This window comes from Phyllobates terribilis, unplaced genomic scaffold (assembly GCF_046119375.1).
Source record: "Phyllobates terribilis strain yellow unplaced genomic scaffold, ASM4611937v1 Scaffold_7__3_contigs__length_470593459, whole genome shotgun sequence".
NCBI classification, from domain to species: domain Eukaryota; kingdom Metazoa; phylum Chordata; class Amphibia; order Anura; family Dendrobatidae; genus Phyllobates; species Phyllobates terribilis.
Window position 1 is genome coordinate 15,116,930 of NW_027362767.1, and position 10,958 is coordinate 15,127,887.

At 57.2% G+C, this 10,958-nt stretch overlaps 1 protein-coding gene across 1 annotated transcript in view; it reads right to left on the bottom strand.

Annotated features, from left to right (window-relative positions):
• Positions 1–10,578, bottom strand: part of BBOF1 (basal body orientation factor 1) — a 159,357-nt gene extending 148,779 nt beyond the window's left edge. The window contains exon 1 of the mRNA XM_073638182.1: positions 10,428–10,578. Within this exon, the coding sequence (XP_073494283.1) occupies positions 10,428–10,474 (47 nt within the window). The 5' untranslated portion in view covers positions 10,475–10,578. The remainder of the gene's footprint in view (positions 1–10,427) is intronic.
• Between the last annotated feature and the right edge of the window lie 380 nt (positions 10,579–10,958).

Sequence of the window (10,958 nt, forward strand, 5' to 3'; positions counted from 1 at the left end):
ATTGGGGGCTATTTATACCCAGATGGGGATCATATATATCAGGATGGGGGATATTAGTACAGAATTCGGGGACTTTACCCCTATAACAGTGTCAGCAGTAGATCTACCCCCACATAACAGAGCAACATGACCACATTTTTTGCTTACATTTTTTTTCTATTTTCCCCCTCTAAAACCTAGGTGCGTATTATGGCCCGAAAACTACAGTAAAACACTTACTAAACAGGAAAAAACTGACATTTAAAATTAGGGACAAAGAGAAAATTAAAATGATACAATGAGACTTGAAGAACAGAATAAAAGATGCTGGTGAGGCTTTCAGAATAAAACTAGAAAATAAACTGTGACATAATAACCACAGGGAGGTTGGGTCAGGAATGAAACTAATGACTGGGATTAAGGTGAGGCGGAATCAGGGGGATGGGGGCCTGGACAGGGCCAACGAAATGAATGGAGTTTTTCAACAGATTCAGCAATACATGTGCAGAATAGTGATGAGCGAGTATGTTCTGTTAACCCTTTCAGCGAGTATGCTCGGGCGAACACCGAGTATCTTCCCGGGGCTCGGGTGTTATGTTTCAGTCTCTCTGTGTGCATGATTTGCAATTGTTTGACAGCAGACATTCCTCACATGTATTAAAGCTGTCAAACAGTCGCAAATCATGCACAGAGAGAGACTGAAACATAACACCCGAGCCCCGGGAAGATACTCGCTGTTCGCCCGAGCATACTCGCTGAAAGGGTTAACAGAACATACTCGCTCATCACTAGTGCAGAACCAACAGGGAGGGGCGATGGAGCTAGGAAACATCAGCAACATTGATATTGGGGGATGAACAGACTGATTTCAGAGTCTCCCAAAATGAAGTGAGGAGACAGTTTAGGAAACTAAACGTACAAAGCAGCTGGGCCAGATGGTCTCAGTCCACTTGTCCTTAAGGGAATCTGTCCCCCCTGGGACTTATCTGACCTCTACTATGGGCATACAGGTGATAGAAATGTAAATCTATACCTACCTGTATGGCCATAGTAGAGGTCTGATGGGAGTCTGTCCCCCCTGGGAGATATCTGACCTCTACTATGGGCATACAGGTGATAGAAATGTAAATCTATACTTACCTGTATGCCTCATATTAGAGGTCTAGTTACTGGTTTCTTTTTATTCCTAAAGGTTTCCGATGCCTTGGAGGCCTGGGGGCCCCGAAGAAATCCCCACCTCCTGTATTAATTATGTTTCCCCCATCCCACGCACGTCACAGTGCCCTGTGCCGCGGCCAAATCCTGTGCCCGCGCACTCCTTCCTCCCTTCTATGCTCATTGTACAGGAGCCGGCGAAGCACTGTGACTTCCGCTCTAGTGACCTCCGGCGCGCAACACTACCCAAAAGTGCCAGGGGGTGACGGATTCCACTTAAAGTGTGAGCAAACCAGCTATGTACTGTCTTTCAGTATCTGTTCGCCTTGAGCCTAAAATCACAGAGGGTGCCAGTATTATGGAAGACATTCTGGTTCCCAAGACTACTTTCCCAGCATCAATACACGACTATCTGGCTGCAGCCTTAACATTGCATGCTATGAAGTCCTTGGAACGATTATCGTTTGCATAATTGAGTAGGAGGGTGAGGGCTTTTGCTGCCCCCCTAGTTTGCTTACCAGCATAGATTGGGGGTGGACGATGCAGTTATGTCTCTGTTACATACAGTAAATTCATTTTTGGACAATGATGGAATCACTCTACACACAATGTTCTTTAACGTCTCCAGTGCATTCAATACCTTAAATCCGCTCTTACTATGCAGAGAGATAACTGATATGAAGGTGGAGGAGGGGATGAGACATTGGATAACGGGCGGCCTGTCAGACCGGCCACAGCGTGTACAGATGGGATAACGGCCAACCTGTCAGACCGGCCACAGTGTGTACAGATGGGATAACGGACGACCTGTCAGGCCGGCCACAGCGTGTACAGATGGGATAACGGCCGACCTGTCAGACCGGCCACAGCGTGTACAGATAGGATAACGGACGACCTGTCAGACCAGCTGTTATGATCTGCTACAAGCACTAAGGAAAGACAGGAGATCTGTCCCTACAATAGAACTAAACTGGATCCCTACGATGTAACGGGGAACCTGATCCTGCGATCAGACCCGCTAAAGTCCTAGGCTAGTCTGTACGAAGACCTATAGATGAAAGGGAGGGATCCCTACAAGAACTAGGGACTGGGATAAAGTTGGTCACCTCCTAGCAGAAATAGTAGCAGTCAAAGATAAACACACAACAAAGAACATAGAGGTCAGAAGACCTAGCAAAACTAACAGAGAACGGTAACAGAGCAACAAACTAGCTCAAAAGTAGTAAATACAATGAAGTCCAGCAAGGCCAGGAGGGCGGAGCCAGATTAAATAGGCAAAAATGGTCATGTGACCATCAAACTAGAAAAAACCTAACAGGAGAGTTCTAACACCAGCCACAGCATGTACAGATGGGATAACAGACGACCTGTCAGACCGGCCACAGCGTGTACAGATGGGATAACGGCCGACCTGTCAGACCGGCCACAGTGTGAACAGATGGGATAACGGCCGACCTGTCAGACCGGCCACAGCGTGTACAGATGGGATAACGGACGACCTGTCAGATCGGCCACAGCGTGTACAGATGGGATAACGGACGACCTGTCAGACCGGCCACAGCGTGTACAGATGGGATAAAGGCCGACCTGTCAGATCGGCCACAGCGTGTACAGATGGGATAACGGACGACCTGTCAGACAGGCCACAGCGTGTACAGATGGGATAACGGACGACCTGTCAGACCGGCCACAGCGTGTACAGATGGGATAACGGACGACCTGTCAGACCGGCCACAGCGTGTACAGATGGGATAACGGACGACCTGTCATACCGGCCACAGCGTGTACAGATGGGATAACGGACGACCTGTCATACCGGCCACAGCGTGTACAGATGGGATAACGGACGACCTGTCAGACCGGCCACAGTGTGTACAGATGGGATAACGGACGACCTGTCAGAGCGGCCACAGCGTGTACAGATGGGATAACGGACGACCTGCCAGACCAGCCACAGTGTGTACAGATGGGAGTGGTTGTGTCTGACAGATTATTGAGCAGTGTAGGAGCCCCTCAGGGAATGCTGCTGTCCTCCTTTCTTTTCACGGCGTATACTGCAGATTTTGAGTATAAATCAGATTTTTGTCACCTCCAAAAATTCTCGGATGACTCTGTGGTAGTCGGATACATTAGGGGGGGCCGGGGTGAGGGGGAACATAGGAGGGTGGTGTCGGATTTTGTGGATTGGTGCCAGGCTAACTATTTACAACTAAACATAAAGAAAACTAAAGAGGTGGTGGTGAACTACAGCAGGCGAAAGACGGACGGTTCACCGGTCACTACTGCTGGTCAGGACGTGGAGCAGGTGGAGAGTTACAGATATTTGGGGTCCACTTGGACAGCAAACTGGACTGGAGGTGCCATGAGGAGAAGATTTAAAAGAAGGGGACGAGCAAACTGTACTTCTACGGAAACTAAGGTCATTCAATGTTTGCAGCAAAATGTTAGAAATGTTCTAGTCTGTAGTGACAGACGCCATCTTATTCACAATCATGTGCTGGGGAAGTCGTGAGCGGCGTCTGATGCTAAATAAGCTGCTCAAGAAGGCAAGCTCTGCTGGTGGCCACCGACTACTGGGGGCAAGAAGTCAGAAGAAGTGCTTGGCAATAATGAGCAACAACTAGTGTTGAGCGAGTATGTTCTGTCCGAGTATGCTCGGGCCGAGCTCCGAGTATTTACAGCTGCTCGGTGATATGGTTGAATCGCTCCCGTGTGCATAATTTGCAACTGTTTGACAGCACTGTGTGGTGGCTCAGTGATTAGCATGGTGGCTCAGTGGTTAGCACTGTGTGGTGGCTCAGCGGTTAGCACGGTGGCTCACTGGTTAGCACTGTATGGTGGCTCAATGGTTAGCACAGTGGCTCAGTGGTTAGCACCGTATGGTGGCTCAGTGGTTAGCACGGTGGCTCAGTGGTTAGCACTGTATGGTGGCTCAATGGTTAGCACGGTGGCTCAGTGGTTAGCACTGTATGGTGGCTCAGTGGTTAGCACGGTGGCTCAGTGGTTAGTACTGTACTGTATATAGGGTGGCATGGTGGCTCAGTGGTTAGCACGGTGCTGTATATAGGGCAGCACGGTGGCTCAGTGGTTAGCACTGCAGCCTTGCAGCATCGGGGTCCTGGGTTCAAATCCCACAAATGACGACATCTGCAAGGAGTTTGTATGTCTTCTCTGTGTTTGTGAGGGTTTCCTCCTACACTCCACAGACTGATAGGGGATTTAGATTGTGAGCCCCAATGGGGACAGCGATGATAATGTCTGTAAAGTACTGTGAAATTAATGGTGCTATATAAGTGATCAAAATAAATATATAAATAAAAATATATCTAATTACAGTAAGTAGCCACGTCTCTGCTCCTGTCAGAGCCGGAGGGCGACACTGCCGGGCCTTACATGCGGAGTGCAGCTGAATGCACCTAATACACCAGTCGTCACCGGTTTACACTGTGGTTGGATGTCTGTCCTGTACTAGTAGTGCTGGAGGATTATTCCCCCGGTTCTTATATACTGTGGAGCAGCGGACACCTGCCTCCTATCCTGAGTGGAAACTGACTCTGCATTACCTTCTGCTTTCAGCGGTCCAACATTATATTTTTGAGCTCTCTTCCAGGGTCGGGTCTCCTCCGCAGCGAGAGGCAGGGTCTCCTCCTAGAGGGAGGGCGGCGATATCATCCAGGAAGGAGACGGGGATCTCCTACAAGTCAAGCTGTGGGGACCTCCTCCATGGTGGGGTTCTCCTCCAGGGAAAAGGTGGATAACTCCTCTGGAAAACTCTCCCTCAGGGCAGGGGGAGGGGGTCTCTCCACAAGGTGAGGGTCACCTTCTAGGTGGGAGGTGAGTGTCTTTTCTTTTCTGTCTTTTCTCCTGCAGGGCTGAAGTAGGGGGTCTTCTCAGGGAGGGGGGTCTAGCCAAGGGTCCTCTGATGCTTAGGGGCTCCTCTGGCACATGGTCACCTCCGGGGTGTGGTGGAGTCTCCCTTGGGGTAGAATGCAGGTTTTTTCTAGGGTGGTGGTCTCCTCCAAGGTAGGGGGGTGTCCCTAGGGTGGGATCTCCTCTGGAGTGGGGTCTCCTGAGGGGTGGGCTCTCCTCTGGAGCAGATGGTGGGGGTCTGGTGTGGGGTGGTATCTCCTCTGAAGCAAATGGTGGGGGTCTCCTGGGAGGTGGGATCTCTTCTGGAGTGGGGGTCTCCTGTTGGGTGGGATCTCCTCTGGGGTGGGTGTGTCTTGCGGAGTGCGATCTCCTCTACAGCAGATGGTGAGGGTCTCCTGTGGTATGGAATCTCCTATGGAGCAAAGTTGGGGGTCTTTTATGGGGTAGTATCTCCTCTGGAGTGGGGGTCTCTTATGGGGTAGTATCTCCTCTGGAGTGGGGGTCTCCTGCGGTGTAGGGGTCCCCTGTGGAGCGGGGGTCTCCTGCAGGGTGGGGTCCCCTCTGGAGAGGGGTTCTCCTGCGGGGTGGGGTCCCCTCTGGAGCGGGGGTCTCCTGCGGGGTGGGATCTCCTGCAGGGTAGGATCTCATGGCAGGTAGGAATCCCGTCTGGAGTGGGGGTCTACTGCGGGGTGGGGTCCCCTCTGGAGTGAGGGTCTCCTACGGGGTGGGGTCCCTGCTGGGGTGGGGGTCTCCTGCGGGGTAGGATTCCCCCTGGAGTGGGGATCTCCTGCGGAGTGGGATCCCTTCTGGAGTGGGGATCTCCTCTGGAGTGGGGGGTCCTCTGGAGTGGGGGTCTCCTGCGGGGTCGAGTCTCCTCTGGAATGGAGGTCTCCTGCGGGGTGTAGTCTCCTCTGGAGTGGGGGTCTCCTGCGGGGTGGAGTCTCCTCTGGAGTGAGGGTCTCCTACGGGGTGGGGTCCCTGCTGGGGTGGGGGTCTCCTGCGGGGTAAGATTCCCCCTGGAGTGGGGATCTCCTGCGGGGTGGGATCCCTTCTGGAGTGGGGATCTCCTCTGGAGTGGGGGGTCCTCTGGAGTGGGGGTCTCCTGAGGGGTGGAGTCTCCTCTGGAGTGGGGGTCTCCTACGGGGTGGAGTCTCCTCTGGAGTGGGGGTCGCCTGCAGGGTGGGATCTCCTGTGGGCTGGGGGTCTCCTCTCGAGTGGAAGTTTTCTGCGGGGTGGTGTCTCCTGCAGGGTGGTATCTCCTCTGGAGTGGGGGGGGGGGCTCGTGGGGGGGGATCTCCTTTGGAGTGGGGGTCCCCTGTGGGGAGGGATCCCCTCTGGAGTGGGGATCTCCTGGGGGGAGGGGGTCTCCTGCAGGGTGGGGTCTCTTCTGGAGTGGGGGTCTCCTGCAGGGTGGGATCTCCTGTGGAGTGGGGGTCTCCCCTGGAGTGGGGGTCGCCTGTAGGGTGGGATCTCCTCTGGGGTGGGGGGTCTCCTGTGGGGTGGCGGTCTCCTGCGTGGTGGGATCCCTGCTGGGGTGGGGGTCTTCTTCAGGGTGGGATCTCCTCTGGAGTGGGGGTCACCTGCAGGGTGAGATCCCATCTGAAGTGGGGCTCTCCTGCAGGGTGGGATCTCCTGTGGAGTGGGGGTCTCCTGCGGGGTGGGGTTTTCCTGCGGTGTGGGATCCCCGCTGGGGTGGGTGTCTCCTCCGGGGTGGGATCCCCTCTGGAGTGGGGGTCTCCTGCGGGGTAGGATCACCTCTGGAGTGGAGGTCTCCTGCGGGATGGGATCCCCGCTGGGGTGGGGGTCTCCTGCGGGATGGGATCCCCTCTGGAGAGGAGATCCCCTCTGGACTGGAGATCTCCTGGGGGGTGGGATCCCCTCTGGAGTGGAGGTCTCCAGCAGGGTGGGATCCCCTCTGGAGTGTGGATCTCCTGCGGGGTGGGATCCCCTCTGGAGTGGGGATCTCCTGGGGGAGGGGGTCTCCTGCGGGATGGGATCTCCTGGGGGAGGGGGTCTCCTGCGGGATGGGATCTCCTGTTGAGTGGGGGTCTCCAGCGGGGTGGGGTCTCCTGTGGGGTGGAATCTCCTCTGGAGTGGGGGTCTCCTGTAAGTTGGGGTCTCCTCTAGAATGGGGGTCGCCTGCCGGGAGGGATCCCCTCTGGAGTGGGGGTCACCTGCGGGGTGGGGGTCTCCAGTGGGGTGGGGGTCTCCAGTGGGATGGGATCTCTTTTGGAGTGGTGATCTCATGCAGGGTGGGATCCCCTCTGGAGTGGGAGTCTTCTGCGGGATGGGAGTCTCCAGCAGGGTGGGATCTCCTGGGGGTGGAGGTCTCCTGGGGAGTAGGATCCACTCTGGAGTGGGGATCTCCTGCAGGGTGGGATCCCCTCTGCAGTGGGGATCTCCTGCGGGGTGGGATCACCTCTGCAGTGGGAATCTCCTGCGGGGTGGGATCCTCTCTGGAGTGGAAATCTCCTGCAGGGTGGGATCCCCTTTGGAGTGGGAATCTCCTGCGGGGTGGGATCCCCTGTGGAGTGGGAATCTCCTGCGGGGTGGGATCCCCTTTGGACTGGGAATCTCTTGCAGGGTGGGGGTGTCCTGCAGGCTGGGGGTTTCATAAGAGGTGGGATCTCCTTTGGAGTGGGGGTCTCCTGAGGGGTGGGATCCCTTCTGGAGTGGGGATCTCCTCTGGAGTAGGGGTCTCCTGTGGGGTGGGATCCCCTCAGAAGTGGGGTTCTCCTGCGGGGTGGGATCCTCTCCGGAGTGGGGATCTTCTGAGGGGTGGGATCTCCTCTGGAGTGGGGTCTCCAGCAAGGTGGGATGTCCTGGAGGGCGGAGATCTCCTGGGGGTTAGAATTCCCTCTGGAGTGGGGGTGTCCTGCAGGGTAGGGGTCTCCTGCAGAGTGGGATCTCCTCTGGAGTGGGGATCTCCTGTGGGGTGGGATCCCCTCTGGAGTGGGAATCTCCTGCGGGGTGGGATCCCCTCTGCAGTGGGAATCTCCTGCGAGGTGGGATCCCCTCTGGAGTGGAAATCTCCTACGGGGTGGGATCCCCTTTGGAGTGGGAATCTCCTGCGGGGTGGGATCCCCTGTGAAGTGGGAATCTCCTGCGGGGTGGGGCTCTCCTGCAGGGTGGGGGTTTCCTAAGGGGTGGGATCTCCTTTGGAGTGGGGGTCTCCTAAGGGGTGGGATCTCCTCTGGAGTGGGGGACTCCTGAGGGGTGGTGGTCTCCTAAGGGGTGGGATCTCCTTTGGAGTGGGGGTCTCCTAAGGGGTGGGATCTCCTCTGGAGTGGGGGACTCCTGAGGGGTGGGATCCCCTCTAGAGTGGGGGTCTCCTGAGGGGTGGGATCTCCTCTGGAGTGGGGGTCTCCTGCAAGGTGGGAACTCCTAGGGGGCGGAAGTCTCCTGGGGGTAGGATCCCCTCTGGAGTGGGGTTCTCCTGGGGGTGGGATCCCCTCTGGAGTGGTGATCTCCTGCAGGGTGGGATCCCCTCTGGAGTGGAGTTCTCCTGAGGGGTGGGATCTCCTCTGGAGTGGGGGTCTCCTGTGGGGTGGGATCCCCTCTGGAGTGGGGATCTCTTGCGGGGTGGGATCCCCTCTGGAGTGGGGATCTCCTATGGGTGGGATCCCCTCTGGAGTGGGGATCTCCTGCAGGGTGGGGGTTTCCAAGGGGTGGTATCTCCTCTGGAGTAGGGATCTCCTGCGGGGTGGGATCCCCTCTGGAGTGGGAATCTCCTGTGGGGTGGGATCCCCTCTGGAGTGGGAATCTCCTGTGGGGTGGGATCCCCTCTGGAGTGGGAATCTCCTGTGGGGTGGGATCCCCTCTGGAGTGGGAATCTCCTGTGGGGTGGGATCCCCTCTGGAGTGGGAATCTCCTGCGGGGTGGGATCCCCTCTGCAGTGGGAATCTCCTGCGGGGTGGGATCCCCTCTGCAGTGGGAATCTCCTGCGAGGTGGGATCCCCTCTGGAGTGGAAATCTCCTATGGGGTGGAATCCCCTTTGGAGTGGGAATCTCCTGCGGGGTGGGATCCCCTGTGGAGTGGGAATCTCCTGCGGGGTGGGGCTCTCCTGCAGGGTGAGGGTTTCCTAAGGGGTGGGATCTCCTTTGGAGTGGGGGTCTCCTAAGGGGTGGGATCTCCTCTGGAGTGGGGGACTCCTGAGGGGTGGTGGTCTCCTAAGGGGTGGGATCTCCTTTGGAGTGGGGTCTCCTGCAAGGTGGGATCTCCTAGGGGGCGGAGGTCTCCTGGGGGTAGGATCCCCTCTGGAGTGGGGTTCTCCTGTGTGGTGGGATCCCCTCTGGAGTGGTGATCTCCTGCGAGGTGGGATCCCCTCTTGAGTGGGGATCTCCTGTGGGGTGAGATCCCCTATGGAGTGGGGATCTCCTACGGGGTGGGATCCCCTCTGGAGTGGGGTCTCCTGCAAGGTGGGATCTTCTAGGGGGCGGAGGTCTCCTGGGGGTAGGATCCCCTCTGGAGTGGGGATCTCCTACGGGGTGGGATCCCCTCTGGAGTGGGGTCTCCTGCAAGGTGGGATCTTCTAGGGGGCGGAGGTCTCCTGGGGGTAGGATCCCCTCTGGAGTGGGGTTCTCCTGTGGGGTGGGATCCCCTCTGGAGTGGTGATCTCCTGCGGGGTGGGATCCCCTCTTGAGTGGGGATCTCCTGTGGGGTGAGATCCCCTCTGGAGTGGGGATCTCATGCGGGGTGGGATTCCCTCCGGAGTGGGGATCTCCTGTGGGGTGGGATCCCCTCTGGAGTGGGGGTCTCCTGAGGGGTGGGAGCTCCTCTGGAGTGGGGGTCTCCTGTGGCGGGGATCCCCTCTGGAGTGGGGATCTCCTGTGGGGTGGGATCCCCTCCGGAGTGGGGATCTCCTACGGGGTGGGATTCCCTACTGGAGTGGGGATCTCCTATGGATGGGATTCCCTCTGGAGTGGGGGTCTCCTAGGGATGGGATCCCCTCTGGAGTGGGGGTCTCCTGCAGGGTGGGGGTTTCCTAAGGGGTGGGATCTCCTCTGGAGTGGGGATCTCCTGTGGGGTGGGATCCCCTCTGGAGTGGGGATCTCATAGGGGTGGGATTCCCTCTGGAGTGGGGTCTCCTAGGGATGGGATCCCCACTGGAGTGGGAGTCTCCCGCAGGGTGGGGGTTTCCTAAGGGGTGGGATCTCCTCTGGAGTGGTGGTCTCCTGCGGGGTGGGATCCCCTCTGGAGTGGGGGTCTCCTGCGGGGTGGGATCCCCTCTGGAGTGGGGGTCTCCTGCAGGGTGGGATCCCCTCTGGAGTGGGGGTCTCCTGCAGGGTGGGATCCCCTCTGGAGTGGGGGTCTCCAGCGGGGTGGGATCCCCTCTGGAGTGGGGGTGTCCTGCGGGGTGGGATCTCCTCTGGATTGGGGTGTCCTCTTAGTCTGCCCGTACATGACCCCGGGTGACGCTCACCTCTTGCTTTTCTTGCCCTTAGTCGTTCTCTTACGAATCCCAGCCATGAAGGAGCACGAACTGCAACGCTGTAAATAGATTGTGTACTGATGGCGGAAGCGGTAACCAAGGAGACCGCCCACGTGACAGCGCACGCGCCTGACAAGGGAACTGCCAGATGAAGGGAGAGCGAGGTCCGGTGCATGACACCGCGTCTACACAGCGTACACCTCACCACACCGCGTCTACACAGCGTACACCTCACTACACCGCGTCTACACAGCGTACACCTCACTACACCGCGTCTACACAGCGTACACCTCACTACACCGCGTCTACACAGCGTACACCTCTCCACACCGCGTCTACACAGCGTACACCTCACCACACCGCGTCTACACAGCGTACACCTCACCACACCGCGTCTACACAGCGTACACCTCACCACACCGCGTCTACACAGCGTACACCTCTCCACACCGCGTCTACACAGCGTACACCTCACCACACCGCGTCTACACAGCGTACACCTCACTACACCGCGTCTACACA